The 17,800-nt window shown below is 38.4% G+C and overlaps 1 protein-coding gene across 3 annotated transcripts in view; it reads right to left on the bottom strand.

Annotated features, from left to right (window-relative positions):
* The window catches only part of CDKAL1 (CDK5 regulatory subunit associated protein 1 like 1), a 648,948-nt gene that overhangs the window by 34,272 nt on the left and 596,876 nt on the right, over nt 1–17,800 (bottom strand). For all 3 annotated transcript variants that reach the window (XM_037518925.2, XM_054698342.1, XM_054698343.1), the window contains exons 13-14: nt 8,917–9,000; nt 5,618–5,782 (exon numbers count right to left, since the gene is read on the bottom strand). In XM_037518925.2, the coding sequence (XP_037374822.1) occupies nt 5,618–5,782; nt 8,917–9,000 (249 nt within the window). The remainder of the gene's footprint in view (nt 1–5,617; nt 5,783–8,916; nt 9,001–17,800) is intronic.

Below are 17,800 nucleotides of genomic sequence, written 5' to 3'. Positions count from 1 at the left end.
GGGGCGGGGAGGGGGAGCAACACTACATCAAAGGTAAAAAACCAGGAATTTATAATAATACTTAAAAAACCTCAATGGCTACTTTTGGAGGATGCTAGGGAATCAACTGAAATTTTGAAAACTGGTAAACATAAATCATCAGGACTTAATCTCACCTACTCTCCAAGAAATAGACCTCAAGATAAACAAAAATTCACATTATGAAGTTTCTGCTTATATAAGTGCTTTTAGCTAATAAATACAGAAGGAAAGACAGTATTAGAAAGCCACCACTTTGCGAGCTCTAATGACTCAATGAATTTAGGCAACTGTTACCAGCCATGAACAACGTAAAGAGAGCTAACCATACATTACCCACCCCCAGCAGAAATGCATGACATCACATAAAATTATCATACATTCAACCTGCAACTGATTAAGCTTTGAAATCAAATCATTAATTTATAAAAGAAGGGCTAACAGAGAGGCCTGTTGAATTATATCAGAGGATAAAATGAGCAAATTCCAGACTGTGGGAAATAGCACGAAACAAACAAGCAGGTTTCTTCTACAAATAAACTTCCATACAAAGAGAGAAAAGAGACAGAGACGGAAAAGCCAATACATTAAAAGCAACTTACAGGACATTCTGATTGCAACAAATGGAGCTTATTTGCATCCTGATCTAGACAAATTGCTTTAAAATTGCAAAATTTGAACAGTTGATGTTGACTGGATAAAGAATTAATTTTAATTATTTTTAGATCAGTGAGTGTATTGTGATTATGTTTGTTAAAAGAATCTTCATCTTTTAGACATATTTTCTGTTGTGTTTCTACATGAAATCAAATGACAAATCGGGTTTACTTCAAAACAATTGGGGGGATGGGGTGAACAAAACACAGATGACCTAAGCCTTAGTTGACTATTGTTAAAAGTGGGTGATAGTCAATAAGACAAGAGAAAGACATACAAGGAATCCAAATAGGTAAGGAAGAAGTCAAACTATCACTCTTTACAGATGATATGATAACATACATAGAGAACCCCAAAAACTCCACAGAAAAATTAATCAAAATAATCAATCAGTTTAGTAAAGTAGCAGGATGCAAAATCAACACACAAAAATTAGTAGCCTTCCTATACACAAACAACAAATTTGAAGAAGAAGAAATCAAGAAAACCATCCCTTTTATTATTGAAACAAAAAAAATCAAATACTTGGGAATAAACCTAACAAAATAGGTAAAGGACCTACACAAAGAAAACCATAAAACACTGTTAAAAGAAATAAAGAAAACACAAAGAAATGGAAAGACATCTCCTGCTCATGGAATGGAAGAGTTACCATTATCAAAATGGCCATCCTACCAAAAGCAATTTACAGATTCAATGCTATTCCAATAAAAATTTCAATGACATTCTTCAAAGAAATAGAACAAATATTGACGAAATTCATATGGAGCCACCAAAAACCCCAAATAGCCAAAGGTCTCCTGGAAAAAAAAAAGAAGGGAATGGAGGCATCACACTCCCAGACTTCAAACTATACTACAAAGCCATAATAATCAAAACTGCATGGTACTGGAACAAGAACACAGACCAATGGAACCAAATAGAAAATCCAGAAATAAACCCACAGATTTATGGTCAACTAATCTTTGACAATGGAGCAAAGAAAGTTTGTTTAATAAATGGTACTTGGGAAAACTAGGTTACTACATGCAAAAGAATGAACCTTGACTACCACCTCACACCATGCACAAAAACTAACTCAAAATGGATTAAAGAACTAGACATAAGACCTGAAACCATAAGATATATAGAAGGAAATATAGGTGAAACACTACATAGCATACACGTCAGTAACATCTTTATAGACACATCACCCAAAGCAGGGATAGGGAAGGCAAAGATAAACAGCTGGGACTACATCAAATTAAAGAGCTTCTACACAGCAAAAGAGACAGTAACCAAAACAAAGAGAAACCCCACCGACTGGGAGAACATTTTTGCACACAACACTAATGATAAAGGACTGATCACAAAATCTACAAAGAGCTGATGAGACTCAACAAAAACAAAGAAAATAATCCAGTCAAAAAATGGGCAGAAGAGCTAAAAAGAAGTTTCTCCAAAAAGGAAATGCAAATGGCCAACAGGCATATGAAAAAATGTTCAACATCACTTGTCATCAGGGAAATGCAAATCAAAACTACCATGAGGTACCATCTTACACCAGTGAGAATGGCACATATTAAAAAAACTAGCAACAACAAATGTTGGCGAGGGTGTGGAGAAAAAGGAACTCTCCTGCACTGCTGGTGGGAGTGCAAACTGGTCCAACCACTATGGAGAGCTGTGTGGAGATTCCTCAGTCTGCTAAAGATGGAGCTTTCACATGATCCAGCAATTCCACTCCTACGTATTTACCCAAAGGACACAGAAACATTAATTCAAAAAGGCACCTGCACCCCTATGTTTATAATATTACATAAGCTTTTAAACTTACCCTTAAGCAATAGCTATTAAAAAATGTCCTCATTAAGTTCGAGATGGCATTTTGGCTTCTATCTTCCCTAAAAATAATCAGACCAATTTGGTCTCTCTTGCTTATTCTCTGCTTCTTTTCTTCCTTCATTTCTCTAAGCAAAATGGAAAGAGGAAGAGTAATGATCATAAAAAGATGCTACTTCTGCTGTTTCCGGCAGAAGATCATTTCTTAGAGAGTAATCCTTTGACTTTATTGCAAGCTCCTTTCCTACCATGCTGTGGACATTTACCAACGACTACTTGAAAACAACAAAGCCTAGTATCTATTAATGTTCATAAATTCAAAGTCCTGGTAGGCATTCAATCCATTTTTGTCAAATGAAGTATTTCAATCACAGAATCTTAAGAGACAATAGCGGCTCAGGACCTATGTGATATACGGTCTATTGCCACTAAAGCAGCTCTATAATCCAGATCTCAGGACTCCCACCCAGTCAGCGATTCCTCTCCTAAACTACTGTGCCCCTCAACAGTTTATCAAAAGTGGTCAACAGGACCTAAAGTGAGATACTAAGTCCAATGGTAGCGTAGGGCTATACATAGCTAAACAATTATCATAAAATTATCAATTAAGGACATGTATTTACTACTGAAAAGATTTTTGAACACAGCATTTTGTTTTAGATTCCTTTTCAGATTTCTTTATATGAAGTGTGTAGAAAGAGTTTCCCATTCTAGAAAAACTCAAGAAAGGCCTAGGAAATTCAGATAGATAGAAAGTCCTTATAGGGTTAGTTCTCTGGCACTAAACAGATGATTCCCATTAGAGAAATTCACCATCCCTCCTGCCCCATACTTATACTTCATGATGATGCTAAAATAATGAGGACAACTAAAATTGTTAGTACCAAGGTCACCTTCAGAAGCCTGAAGGTGCAGCTAGATTTGGGGGTTAGGGAGAAAAACCAATTAACTATTTACTCTGTTCCAGGAATTGTATTACTATTTACATACACTAGTTCAACATAACTCCTCTAAACCCTCTGAGATAGACATTATTTCCATTTAACAGACAAAATTGAAGTTCAGAAAAGTCACGGGCCTGCGGAAAACCAACAAGTCCAGATGCAAACCCACATGTATCAGACACCAAGACCGTGATTCATCCACAGAGTTAAGTTCATTTTTGTCAAGAGTTCTAGCAGCTTTGTCAGCACTCAAAGAGCTCAAGAAGTTTGACACATGATTATAACCTCTATCATCCACTTCTAAATCTTCTAAAAATAGAAGCTGTTCTCTTCCTGCTTACTTCATTTTGGCTCACATCATCAACAGAAATATTTGTAACACCAGGCAAAATTCACTGAAGAAAGCGTTTTGACCCGAGTCTCGGTCTATCTTTAAAAGCTGACAAGTAATAAAGCGTGAAGCAATGTCCATTAATTTATGTGAGGTCACAAATAGTGGCTGGCCTGGATATTTTCCTGAATGTAAATACCCAAGTCAATATTCTCAGCCCTCTGGCGTCATGCACACTCTAAGACTACTCCTAGAGGCCCCGCAGGACCAGCAGGCAGCTGACCTGCAGCTTCATTTCACCGGGGACCCAAGAGTCATCCTTGCTCAGGGAGCACTGGGTGGAAAATATACCACCACCAACCCTGCCAATTGATAGGGGGCTGCTATCTTAGAAGGGAACATTATAATTAAGGAACTAAGAGAAGAGCAATATTTTTCCTTATTTATGTTTTATTAATGATGATGCCTTTGCACACCATCCTTTTCAGTAGGCATGCATGAAGGAATTATAGGAGGTGTCTGAAATAAGAACTTGCCTGCTACTGCCATTTGTGGGAAAACCCTTTTCACAGTGGCAATTTAAAATCAATCCTATAAAACGCATTGAACAGAAAAATAAAAAAAAAATAAGTCACCTTCCTTAACATTTTCTCACATAGCAAAAGCCAAATCTCTAGCAATGGAGGAGTTTAAATGCTGGAGGCTACTGTTCCTTCCTGGCCATCCATCCAACCCCACAGTATGATTTTTTTCTTTTCGAACAGCAGCAAACATTAATGGTTATGCTTATCAGGTTTTAGAGTTCACTCCTGCTTGAGCAGGATGACACACTTGGCAGGGTTTTGACAAAAGCTACTCTACGTCATCCCATTATCGGTCAGATGGCCACACATCCAGATTCCTCGCATGCACTTGTCAAACTCCTGAGAGGTGTCACTTGTGTTTGGATACCAGAGTCCATCACCACAGTAAGTGACAATACAGATAATGATACCCTCTTTGTCACCATCCCCAAAGTTTAATTACCATGCCCTGGCAATTTACTTGGAGGGAAAAGATAATACATACACTAAAACAATTTTGGAATTATATGCACGGATAAATAGCACTTATCTGTTTTCCTTATGTTAAGTCATTGCTATATTCTTTTTTTAGCACGCTTAACAATTGTGTTGGAGAAAGGACATCAAATGATGCTTAGAAATGTGATACACATTTTCATTTCACACTCCATCAGCTTTTACAACTGTAGCTCAATGAAATGTAAGAGAGAGCTTGGCAAACAGCCATATTTACCAAGGTATAAAATAGGGGTCAGGTTACTTTTTTTATAGGAAGGAAAAAAATGTTTAATTTTCACTCCACATGACTAAAGCAGACATTCAGCTAACACCCTAGAGAAAGGCACCGTAACCACGTATACTGACATGCTTTGGTGCCTACTCCACGGTCGGTTTTTATCATATTATAAACAGCTCCCTAAAGCAAGGAAATATTCCTTTCCTCACCCCCTTCCACTCAGGATCTACTGACACAGAAATATACTGGATCAGATCATTGGTGGTGTTAACTCTTTCACCTGAAATAGATGGCTTTTGCCCTTTGCTTCTGGCCTAGAAGCAGAAAAATGGCTTATTCCTTTCATAAGTAGAGATGCAAAGCTATAGGCATCAGCAAAAAAGCATCTTTCTGAAAATTCAGATTTCAGTCGGTCAGAAAGGATTAAAGTCTGCTGCATACATAAACAGGGAACTGTAAATGATAACAGCAACATGGCCGGGAATCACTGTGCTGCCACAGAAGCTGTTCTGCCAGTGGGCCAGAGAGGAAGACATCCCTCACTCACCTCTGTTAAACCGGAGACCTCGCCCTTTGCTAGCGGTTTGCTGATGGATGGTGTGTACACTTCGGCGTCTGATACCGGCTGCCCTTTCAAAAAATGTTTTCCTGATTCATAAATGTCCACTTCCACCATTTTCCCCATGAACGAGGGGTTCTTTGGCACTAAAACCTTTAAAAAAAAAAATCGAAGGTTTTATTGAAGCAAACTCTTTATTACAGAATAGCTTTAGATTTCTAGAAAGATTACAAAGACAGCACAGGGAATGAATTCCTCTATATACCACACCCAGTTTCCTTATTATTAAACATCTTATATTAGTATGATAGACTTGTCACAATTAAAGAGCCAATATTGATATGCTACCATAGCTAAAGGCTGTATTTTTCCAGGTTTCTCCTGTTGAGCCCTAGTATTCCTTTTCTGTTTTAGGGTGCAATCCCAAGTGGGCTCTGTCTTCCAGCTGCTCAAGGATCTGGGAACCTAGTAGGTAGGGAGGACACTGTTGGGAAGAGCTACCCAGCTGGAGGCTTGCTCTTTTGTGGCAGGACGCCCGCTGTCCTAGGGCATATGGGAGGCAGACCTGGGCAATCCCTGAGACCTCAGCGACTCACTTCTTGACTGGCTTTCTCGACTGTTCCTGGATGTTCTATGCAATGAAGAAAAAACTTAGAAAGCCCAGGAAAGTCCTATCCCTTCAATATCTTCCAAGTTAGCTGTCAGAGTAACGGCCTGAGGAGACACTTCGCGCAGCATATGTGTTTGGAGGAAAAGGAAGAACATTTAAAAGGAAACTTTCAGTATCCCAAAAAGTGGCATTTGAAGCTAAATGGCTCCATTAACTCGGTGGTTGCATTCCTTTCTTTAGCTCTGTTATAAAATGCATGTGTTTGTTAGTTCCACCCCCACAGACACTCACTACTCTGAAGGGTACTTTGGCTACTTCACAGGAAACTGTGAGATGGTCTCTTTTCACTAGAGATTTCTGATAAAAGTACTTATTTACCTTGAGCAAATGTTTTCCCTCCTTTGGGACGCAGAGGCACTCTGCATGTATTATGTCTTCCTTACACTTCTATTTTAGTGCTGGAGCTACTTGCCAATCTTTTTAAGTCAGGATCCAAAATAAATAGACTAATTCTAATCCAGCAATACTTTGATATCTGGATATAATCTTCATTTCTGGAACTCATCTTATTTAGAAAAATAATTCCTATGAAATCTTTGATATGTTTAGTTATAGACACCAAAAAAATAAATAAATAAAATAAAAAAGGCAGAAGAGCCAGAAGTTCCTCAGCCAATTTCTCTAAAATTGGAGCGTAGTCTTTCTGAGTTTGATTTTTATGACCACTGAGTACACTGCTTCATCAAAGTATAGGAAAAAGGTCACCTGGGTGGTGAATTACTCATGGCAAGCAGAGGAACTAAAAGAGCTTTAGTATCAGGATATGAAAGCCCTTTTAAATCAGTTTTTATAAAATAAGAAAATCTCTAGAGTAAACGATCCCTGGGAGATTGGGTACTATTCTGGGGGAAAATAACTCTCCTTGATCTGCTGCCTTGATCTGAATGAAGGGCTCAGTGTTTTTTCCCCCTCCGGTTTTAATAATTGGAAAAACCCTGACTGCTTTAAATTGGAGGAAACAGCTAATGAGGCATGCCATTGCCTTTAAAATGAAGGGGAAAAAAGTTCCCTGCTGAGGCAAAAACCCAGATGGCCAGAGAAAGGAGAGGGAAGAGGCAACCAAAATACAATCAAACTCTTCCCCAGGGCTGAGCAGAAGTTGGCCTGAATAGGAAAATGGCTCTCTGGAGTCAATTAATGAGATGGAAAATAGGGAAGAGACTCAGTTCAAACATCGAGAACTGGGAATCCTTCCTCAGCTGCAGTCTCTGAGAACAGAACAGGCATGTTTGGTCTGGGTCTTAAGTCCATCCCTACTCCCAGCCTCCCCAAGTGCCCCTCCCCCCACAATGTTTCCTGAGAATCGGGTGTCCTGTCTGAGATTATTCCAGATGGAACACTGATGCCTTTGCCGTGGCTGCTTCCTGATTTCCAGAATGGTCACTTTCCTGGCCCATCCCTTACCTGGACTTGCTCTCACTGTTTTTTTTTTTTTTTAAGATTATTTTTATTTATGCATGCATCCAAGAACTGGGGTGCAGGCCAGAGGTGAGGAGGGTGAGAGGATTCACCAGAGATAGAGTGGGGAGCACAACAGGCAGATCTACTGAAATAACTGTTGAGGGAACCAGGGGGCAAGACAGGAGAGGTCAGCCACACCATATATGGGTCAGCTCCCTAGCCAGGGATCAAACTCAGGCCACAGTGGCTGGCAATAGCTTGATAGCACTGAGACTTTCACCCCTGGAGCACCAGGGAGGCCCTCTGACTGGTTCCGAAGGACTTCCCAAGAGCTAATTCCAGCCATGACCCATGGAGAAAGTTTTCATGTCTCATTTGATGGAAAAGGAGAAACAAGTGATTTGATATTAAGAAAAGTTAATACAATTCAGGAATGAAAATCCCTCCACCCTCAAGAGTCTCGCAGCCAGCAGGGCATAGCCCACCTCTCCTTGCCTAGGCTGGTGCCCCTCAAAAAAAGCACTCTGATTCTTCAAGTCCCTTTTGAATTGCTTTTCCACTGGGGAATGCAGACTCCCAAATGCTGAGACAGAGCACAGCACATTAGCTCTTGGAGCAAGGAAAGCAGCAGAGCAAATGGGGAGCCCTTTGGGTTGGCCTAGAAGAAAACACTCCAGGTGAAGTTGGTTTGATCCTCACACTGGCCTCCAAAGTTGCCCACACAATGTAAGTTGAGTCCAAGGAATAGGCTCTTTTGCCTTTGTCCAAAGCATCTTTATCAGGTGGGACTTAAAAAACAAAACACTAAAATTAAACAAAACTAAAACGCCAAGCAACCAACCTAGAACGTGTCTGAGTGCTGTGACAGGGAGAGGAAGTCCCCACCCTTCCATGCTGATGTCGCCCAAGCAGACACCCTTCCTGCCTGGGGACAGGACTGGCCCCTGCACTGCGCCAGGCTGTGGGAAGTTTGGCAGTGATAGCTGCATCAGCCCAGCTCCCAGAAGCCTAAGGCTGCTCCTGCCCTAGATTAATGGGGGCTGAAACACACTTACTCCTCTGCATAGAATGCTTTGTAGACTAACCCACAGAGATAACCTTGCTTCAGCAAGATTCTGCAACCTTCCACCCATTCCAAGTCCTCTTTTTATTAAACTGGTGTACTTTCAGAACACCTCATTTTGAACAAAACTTAGGAATCTGAAGTGTCTCTTACTTGTTCATAGAATCGATTGTGTGCAACATAAAACTTGGAATCAAAAGATTCTTCCGTTACTAACACTTGTTGTCTTTCACCAATCTGTGGAGAAAAGGGAGAAAACAGCAAAGGTGAGAATCCAAAAGAAATGCCAGCCCATAGTTATAGAAGACTCTAGATTGCTAGATACTTCACAGCTAATGCAAGTACCACTGGTTCAAATTTCCTGAAAGACATCATTAACCATGTAGTAACATAAAATTAGCATAGTGTGGAATCTTATTTTCTTACATTAAGGGCGAAACAAAACTTGATCTTATTTCCTCCTTCAACATAAGTAAGATAATTAAGGCTTCTAAGACATACAAAAATCTTCTAAATATCACTTTGTTTCTTAAAACAAAGTTGCAAAACAAGCCAGAACAATCTGCTTCTAATCCAAATGCATGAAAATATTTTGGCAATATGAAAGAACAGTAATAAACATTAATTTGCGTTATGAGGGATGCAACACTAAAGAAAATGCCTCAAAAAGTAGTCATTAAGTCCTTATACCTAAATATTTCACATGTTGCATGTAATTCTGAAATTACTGACTAATTCACACAGCTATTTACTTATTATTATATACATTTTCTCTGTCACCAGCAACTGCCTCTTTTTTCTTGCAGTCATGACCCCCAAGTTCATTTTTTTTTAAAGAGAAGAGCTCACAAAAATATGGGACTGTTGATTCCCTACAGGAATGATCTACGTCTATGATCCAAACATGAATTTTTAATGACCAGGAAGTTAAATCAGCCAAAACGTTGGTTAAAGAAATGTGACTAGACTAAAAAATTTTACCATTTCCAAGTTTATTTCCCTGTGAAATGCAACACTTAAAGTATCGTTTACTTGCTTTACAAGGTTGTCAAATTGTCTGATGTAGCAAACCAGCTGTAATGAATGATTGTGCTGGAATGATTTTTGCCATTGCTACTTGATAAATACAACCCCACCAAATTAAATCCCATTGGCAAGATTTTTAAAAAGCACCCCCTATTCTTATTATGTAGGGACTTGTCACCATGTTCAGTTACCATGTAGACATAAACACAGCTGCACTAAATATACTACCTAATAATCAAAATAGAAAATATTAAAGGTCCTTTCCATCCTATAACACCATTACGTCAATATACCATAATTTATTATCTAATGTACCACCTCATTCAAATGTAGGCCTCTCATCCAAAGGTGGTAAGGTCTCTCAGAAGACACTTATCAAAGGCTTATTTCACTCCCTGAAGACTAGATCAAAGTCCTTGCAACATTAATCTCTCTTAAAAATAAAGAAGCAAAAAAGGAGAAAGTTTCCCCAAATTCTTCTTTCAGTTTTAATGACTCTGTTTATTAAAAAGGACTGATGAATATTGGGTTTCGCTGAAGTACATTCTTCTGGAAGAAAACTTAGAATGTTTGCACACATTTCACAGTATGAGTTGCTTATAACTTACGACAAGTATCTGTCAATGGTTCTTAAGGAAATCTGCAATTACACTTCATCTAACATTAAATTTTCAGGAAATTAACAACAATACGAGATTGTAGAGGCACTGAAAACGTTAGCTGCTTCTTTCCTCTTGTTACAATTAATGTGGACAGATGGAGTCATCATTTTGGGCTATTCCATTTTATCTGGAAATAATTATGATGACAACAACACACACACACATAGAGTTAGACTGGCTATGTTTATACAGTCGAGGGCTGGGTTTTCAATCAGAGAACTATTTGTAGGTGAGTATTTAACTATTGCTTGCCAAAAGGACTCAGAAGAACTGCTATATGCAGTGATTTATAGCGGCTAACACCTCTGTAGTTACCCTTTTTGTCCCCTTAGTCACAGATCTTGTGCTATTGGTGAGGCTCTTAAAGTTCCCCAGAGAATACTGGGCAAAGCCGAGCATTAGAAATCTAGGACTTGGATCAAAAATGCCATAACCTATCCCTGCCCCCTAAGAAAACAGCAAAAGTAAATAATAAAAGTTCTTCATTATTATTTTTATGAATGAAATTGAAGTACATTTTGAAGGTGAAATACAATCTCTAAGAGAATCAACTACTTCAAATAGCTTAAAAGCAATCATGAAACTGAGGGACAGAAGAGTTCAGACAGGACTCTGGAAGAGACAGCTTTGCCTTGGTGATAATAAAAGAACTTAAGGGCTAAGTGTGTGAATATAAACCTCAAGTCTCTTTTTCTCAAACGAGCCACCTTCTTTTCTATGTTTTCTCCCCAAGCCACATGATAACCCAGTTTGGCTAAAAGATCCACAGAGAATAATATTTAGGATAATCATCCTGATTTTCTGTATCCTAGCACTGCCTCTGCCACCAAGCAAGGAAGTTCTGGCCTCAGAGGAAATGGCAGGAGAAAAGGCAGAAGGTTCCAGATCTCCTCAGTGTGGGATGCCCAGCTCCTGTTCTCTAATTGTGCTACTGGCAGAGACAGGCCACCAGACGAGGCACCTGGTACAGGCTCACAGAGAAGGATGCAGAGCACATCATCTCATCAGTTATTCTGTAATCCCGTGGACTTCGAGATTAACTAGAACATCCCAGGTCAAGAAGAAATGTAAAAGTGATGTGGAGGAAGAAGGAATGGTGAAAGTTCTAAGAAAGGGGTATTCAAAACCATCGCACATTTGGATGGCCAGTAGAATACTAAGAGATCAGGGAAGCTTCTTTTCAAGACAAAAGAGATTTGATGCTTCACTTTTTCCTCATCTAAAACATGAGAATTTGGTAGAAATGAGATGGGAGTGGGGAGAGTGGTTCCAAAATCCCAAGTTCATGGTAGACCTGGTCTGCCTACAAGGTTTCAGATGGGGGAAATACAGATTGGATCTAGACTAATGTTTTACTTACAGTAAATATATGCTTAGAGCCCTTTGCAAATTACAGCTATTTTCTTGTTGCACTGAAGGTAACAATCTGATATTTGGTAGCCAACCCAAGAATCACTTGCAAGTCTCTCAAACAGCTACCCAGCAACTTGAATCTCCTTAAATTAAGAAGCCTGCCAACAAAGCCCTTTTTATTTTCATAATCCAATGGAAAACATCCCTTTCCATTCTAATGAGCTTTAGAGGTATGTCATCTATAGTGATTACATGCTTGTTTAATTTCTACACCACTTTAGAGGTTAAGAACCTCGGTTGGGAACGCAAATGCTGTTAACAGCTTGACTGTGGGAAACTCGGTTTCCATTTGCAAAGTTTGACCGTCAGAAATTTGTCAGGACTTCTGAAAGTGTATGTCAGTTCCATACCTGATTCAAAAAGCCAGGCACATTTTGTAATTTATTCATCAAATGTTGGTAAAGAAAGTAATTTCTCTGACAATGTGCAGAAATTCCTTTAGTCCATTTTAACTATATTCTAAAGAGACATTTTAAGTAAAATGAATTATAAAAATGCTCTTGTAAAGCCATCCCTCCATTTCACAGATTGGGGTGCCAAAGTGCGAGGAAGTGCAAGTGTAGGTTCCCGCCAACCCCCATCTTGCATTGCCGGTGATCTCATAGAGCTGTTAGATACTATGGTCTCAAAGGAGAGTATGGTACAATTTTCTAGACCTTATTGAAGAGAGGTAAGAAAAGCTCTCATACTTACTTGAGCCCACAAAGGAAGAAAAATAGATGGTTTTCTCCAAAGAAGGTAAGAACCAGAAGGGGGTTTAGCAGCCTCTGATTTCATATACAGCAAACTGAAGTAGAGCAATATGAGGTGGTTTGCACAGAGCCAGTGGCAGAGGGAAGGAAAGGCAGTCTTGGAGCTATTCCCACTACTTGCTGCCTTCTACCTAATTTCCTGCTCTAGAAAATGTACACCATGAATCTAATTCTGCACCGCATGACTTTTCCTTGAGTCGAGAAACATCTGTGACAAACAAAACACAATTTTTTTTTTTAATTCAATTTTTGGGTAAAATGTTCAGTATGTTACATAATCAGCTAGTTGTGTTATTTGTGTCACATCTAGGCTTAAAATTTCCCAAGTGCCTGAAGTTGTGAGAAACATCAGTTCTAACCATATGGCCACATAACACACATAAAACAGGCACTTGCATTAAAGAAGCAGTGGTTTCCAGCAGGATTTGGTTGCTGAATGAATGCTCATTCATACACACGCTATTCTCCATTTGTCCTAAAAGAAACAATATATTTCATGACTGTAAAGATTTAATGAAAGAAGCTGAAAATAATCGAAGACAGAGAGACAATAGAGAAATTACACAAGGGCACTATTTGGGCTTTTTACCTTTAGCCCAGTCAGCAAGGTAACTTGTAGAAGTACTGGCTGGACTGCAAGAAGCCAAAAGTTTCTTGTAAACTCATAGGTGACTTTGACTTTATGTAAAGTTTACTTGTTGCTCCTTTTTTTCCCTTCTCACTTATGTTTTACTTAAACAGAAAACTTCAGATATGGCTTTGCAAATAACTGCACATCAATTTTCCTCTGAAGGGTTAGGTTAGAAATTTCTAGATATCAATTTAACTTCTCAGAGTGTCCAAAAAACATTCACAAAGGACAGATAGATACATATTTGAGGACCTGTGTAGGAGAAACATTTATTTCTTGAAAACAGTTGTAAGATGACAAATTATTTTGCTTTCCCTGAAAAGTTTCTAGCAATTACTTTTACTATCCAATTGCCTTAGGAAATAACCCAGAGGTTAAAACACACATAACATAAGCTTTCATAATTATTAATATCACATTCCTAATAAACTTGAATTTTATCTCTGTTTATCCTACAAAATAGTCTGACATGCTACTTCTGCAGCGATTTTTTTTTTTTTGGGTTGATAATAAAATACAATTTTTCTACCTGACTGGTCTCTGAATCTATGACTCTGGGAAATGTCAAATGTCTTTCTTTAGCTCCAGTCAAATTAGTTTTTTTTCCCTCCTAAGCTGCCTGGAACATGTTAAACACAAGACTGTGACCTTAAACTCTGAAATAATATTTCTAGTGTCTGCGAAAGCCTGCCCTCACATACACCTTTAGACTAATTACTGCAGTGTAATGTTGCCAGTGAACCACTGTAATTACACTTGGAGAAAAGTATGGTCTTGTTCTTTCCTAGCTAATGAAAATGATAACCTTTCCATTTTGATTCATCATTCACAACAGGCAGAGCATGTGATGCTGGGTCTCCAGGGTATACAGTAATTTTCCTGACTGTTTATGCACACTTCTGTTTTCTGGCCCTGCAGAAGCTGGAATTAAAGAACTAAGCATACTTATGCTAAAAACAGTCAACAGTAATAATAGCAATAACATTAAAATTTAATATCATCCTTATTCCACAGTGCCAGCCTATAATGAAATGGGGCCATGACATAGGGATGTGTGTCAAAAATGATGATAACACAGAATACAAGTAATGAGCCTCTAAGTCCATCCTGTTCAAAATGTTTGCCATCAGTTTATTGGTCTACTTTACCGTTCTCAAAAGATAAAGTTGGACAGTATTCTCGAAGGGACTAGAGCTGTATCTCTTTTGAACAATAACAGAAAATACATTCTATTGGATTTCTTAAAAACATTATTTTCTATGTGAAAAAAATTCTCTAGTTCTACTAATTAACAAGACTTGATGTATTCAAAAGGGAAAGGGATGCTCCTTTGAAGCAGAATAGCTGCACCTTGAAGTATTTAATCTATGTGTAACTATTAAATGCCAGCAGAATCTTAGCAACCTATTATTTCTTCCTCACATCTCAGAAATAACCTAAGCACAAGGAGAAAATGAAAAACAACTTGCTTTTTCAAAAGTCCTTCACCCAAAACAATGATGCAGGCTACAAAGACCGTGACCCAAGGTGGTTCTGTTGAATCAAACTGCAGTTTGAAATTTCTCCTAACAGCCCTGTATACTTTTTTCTTCAATTGCTGGCTGGTTTTCATCTAGTCATGTACCTACCTCAGTATGAGAAAAGCAACCCAAGGGAATCCCTTCCTAGTTGGAGGTAAATTCCTATCTTAGTAAGAAAGCTATTTTCATCTGCTGGTTGAGAGTCAATGATAATAGCACAGTAATGGTACTTTATTGATTTGGCTAAAATAATCTCAACAACAAAGAGTTCCATGACAAATACCAAGCTGATTGCCCCAGCTTCAGAAATCTATACCTGGTTGAACTTCCAATTTAAAAGAATCAACAGAATACATGCTTCTCTATTTTGAGTATTCTAGAACATTCTAAGGTATTACAGACAATGATTTTGTGGAAAACTTTTTCCTAGTTTTATTGAGAAATCACTGAAATACACTGCTGTGTAAATTCAAGGTGTATAGCAGAATGGTTCAATTTACACACACTATGAAATGATTACAGTAAATTCAAAACTAACAGCCATTTTTCATTTAGATAAAACAAAAGAGAAAAAAAAATCTAAAAAAAGATGCTTGCCTTGTGATTACTCATGGAATTTACTCCTTCACAACTTTTCTATCTATCAGATGGCAGTGTTAGCTGGTCACCAACTTGTACACGACACCCCTAGTACTTAGTACTTATTTCTCTCACAACTGGAAGTTTGCACCAAAAATCTAATTGTGGTAAGAATATGACACATGACATTGGTTTATTCTCTTAACCCAAACAAGCTGCTCTTCCTTATCATAGATATTGCACAAATATGTTAGATCTATTTTTCCCTCACTGGGCAAGCTCTATAATGTCCAGACAGTCGACAAAAGTGTTCGACATCTAAGATTATCGAAAGCCCGATAGCCAGATGGTGCCAGTAATATCCACCCATAATATCTTATTAATGGGATGACTAAGTGGGATCAATACAGGATACATGTGTCCAACACTTCTTCATTAAAAGTTCAATTCTAAGAACAGTCACCCCATTCAGTCACTCTCTTGATCTTTTCTCAGCAAGTCTGGGCCATGTCTTTGATGAGGTTCTCGTAAAGGCACAAAGGTACCTCACTCACAGCTCCAGACTAATGCACAGACAACCTTCTTGGAAAGTGCTTTTTGAATTTTTGTTTCACTGATGACACAATAAACCAAATTCCATAGAGAAAAAAGACAAAGTTTTAGAGATAGCATTTATGAAACCTAGTAAAGTGCAGTAATCACTTACCAGGTCTTCTCATCTCTTTGCTCAAAGGCCCCACCCCAAAAGCACTGAGCACTAGTCCCCTTCAGTCTCCCATATAACCAAACTGTATCAAAACAGTGTGACACTCAGAAGAATTCAAAGAAAGATTCAGACATTTGGGGACAAAAGGTTTGGGTACAGAATGTAGGATACCTTCCAATTTTCTTTGTTGTGAAAGCAGCCTTCTTTTCAAACGCTAAATAATAGGAGAGTGTGGGTAAATTGTAGGTTACCCGGTCTCTAAAATGTGATCTCTGTGATCATGAATTCAGAACTGTCACTGAGTGAAGGAATTAACAGGTCATTTTGTTCAAATTCTTCATTTTACTTATAAGAAAACTAAAGTCTTTTAGAGATGAAGTGACACAAAGTCATAGGGCTTGTAGTATTTATCCCTAAAATGAAAAATGGGTTTATACTGGCTTTTAGGCAAATGGTGAGTTACAGAATTACTCTAAACCTGCACCCTCCAGTACAAATGTGCCACATCCAAACTGAGATGTGCTGTGAAACACACAACAGCATAAAATAAAACCAGGTTTCACAAACTTAACATGATTAAAAGAGTGTGAACAATTTCATTAATTTTACTGATTATATAATATTGGTGACAGTTAAAATATTTTTGATATACCCTCTCCCTGTCCTATAACATATCCAGTTAAATATTAAAATTTACTTCACCTGTTTCTTTATACTATTTTCGTGTAGCTGCCAGAAGATTTAAAGTAATATCTGTGCTTTGTATTCTATTCCTCTTGCACGGGGCTGCTCGAAACAACATTGTTGTTTTTTATGGATTTAATAAGAATCTCCCATTTCAATATTTTAGAAAGGACCATATGTGGCCATTATTTTTTTTTTAAATTCACTACAAACACCTTAATTATTAGAATAATGCTAATATATATGTGTATATATATTAACACACATATATATGGAGAGAGATAGAGAGAAGGCAGGAATTCTGAATTGCCAGCTTTCTCTTTTTGACCCTTAAATTACTCTTGTTTCCAATTTTCTGGTTGACAGGAGCCTCCCCAAAAGCTAAGTCATGATCAACTTACTAGTTTCTTTTTGGGAAATCCAGGCAAATCCAAACAAGAAGAGGTCATCTAAATTTTCCAATCTGTCACTTCCCATTTTGTGTGGGTGCAAAAGCAACCATATGAAAAACAATGGCATTTGGTCTTAAAAGGCAAAAATCGATCATTCTCAGATTCATTTTCCAAAAAGCCAAAAATAAATGTCTGAAATACACACCACCCTATGGTAAAATAAATCTTTCGTTTTCTACCAACCCCATTACCAAAGAACTCAGCATAGATGTGAGCAATAAATAACACGTGTAGAGCACCCCACCATCTTTCAACCATTTGCCAGTCAGGATTGAGACTGAGGAAGCGAAAGGATTAAGCAGAAATCAAAGACAGCCAAGCTCTAATGGTGTCTAATTAGCATAACAAAAGACACCGCCACAATCTTTCAGCAGTGGGCAATACTTCTCATTAAAGAAGACTGAATAACAATTATTCACTCCAGCTCCCCCCCACCCGTCCCCCATACTTCTTGGCAAAGCTCCTGGAGACCCCGAGAGCTCAGCTCTGGAGCTTCAGTCTTATTGGTCAGGCATTCAGGCTGCAGGGGAAAGAGCCCACTTGTGTCGCTGTGCACCTGCATCTCAATGCTTTATTTCCATTTCCTCTCCTGCTGTGACAATGGAGCTTCTT

Source organism: Talpa occidentalis, unplaced genomic scaffold (assembly GCF_014898055.3).
Source record: "Talpa occidentalis isolate TD23 unplaced genomic scaffold, MPIMG_talOcc4v2.1 talOcc4.2, whole genome shotgun sequence".
NCBI classification, from domain to species: Eukaryota; Metazoa; Chordata; class Mammalia; order Eulipotyphla; family Talpidae; genus Talpa; species Talpa occidentalis.
Note: the sequence above shows the minus strand (reverse complement) of the source record. Positions and strands in the feature narration are given on the sequence as shown.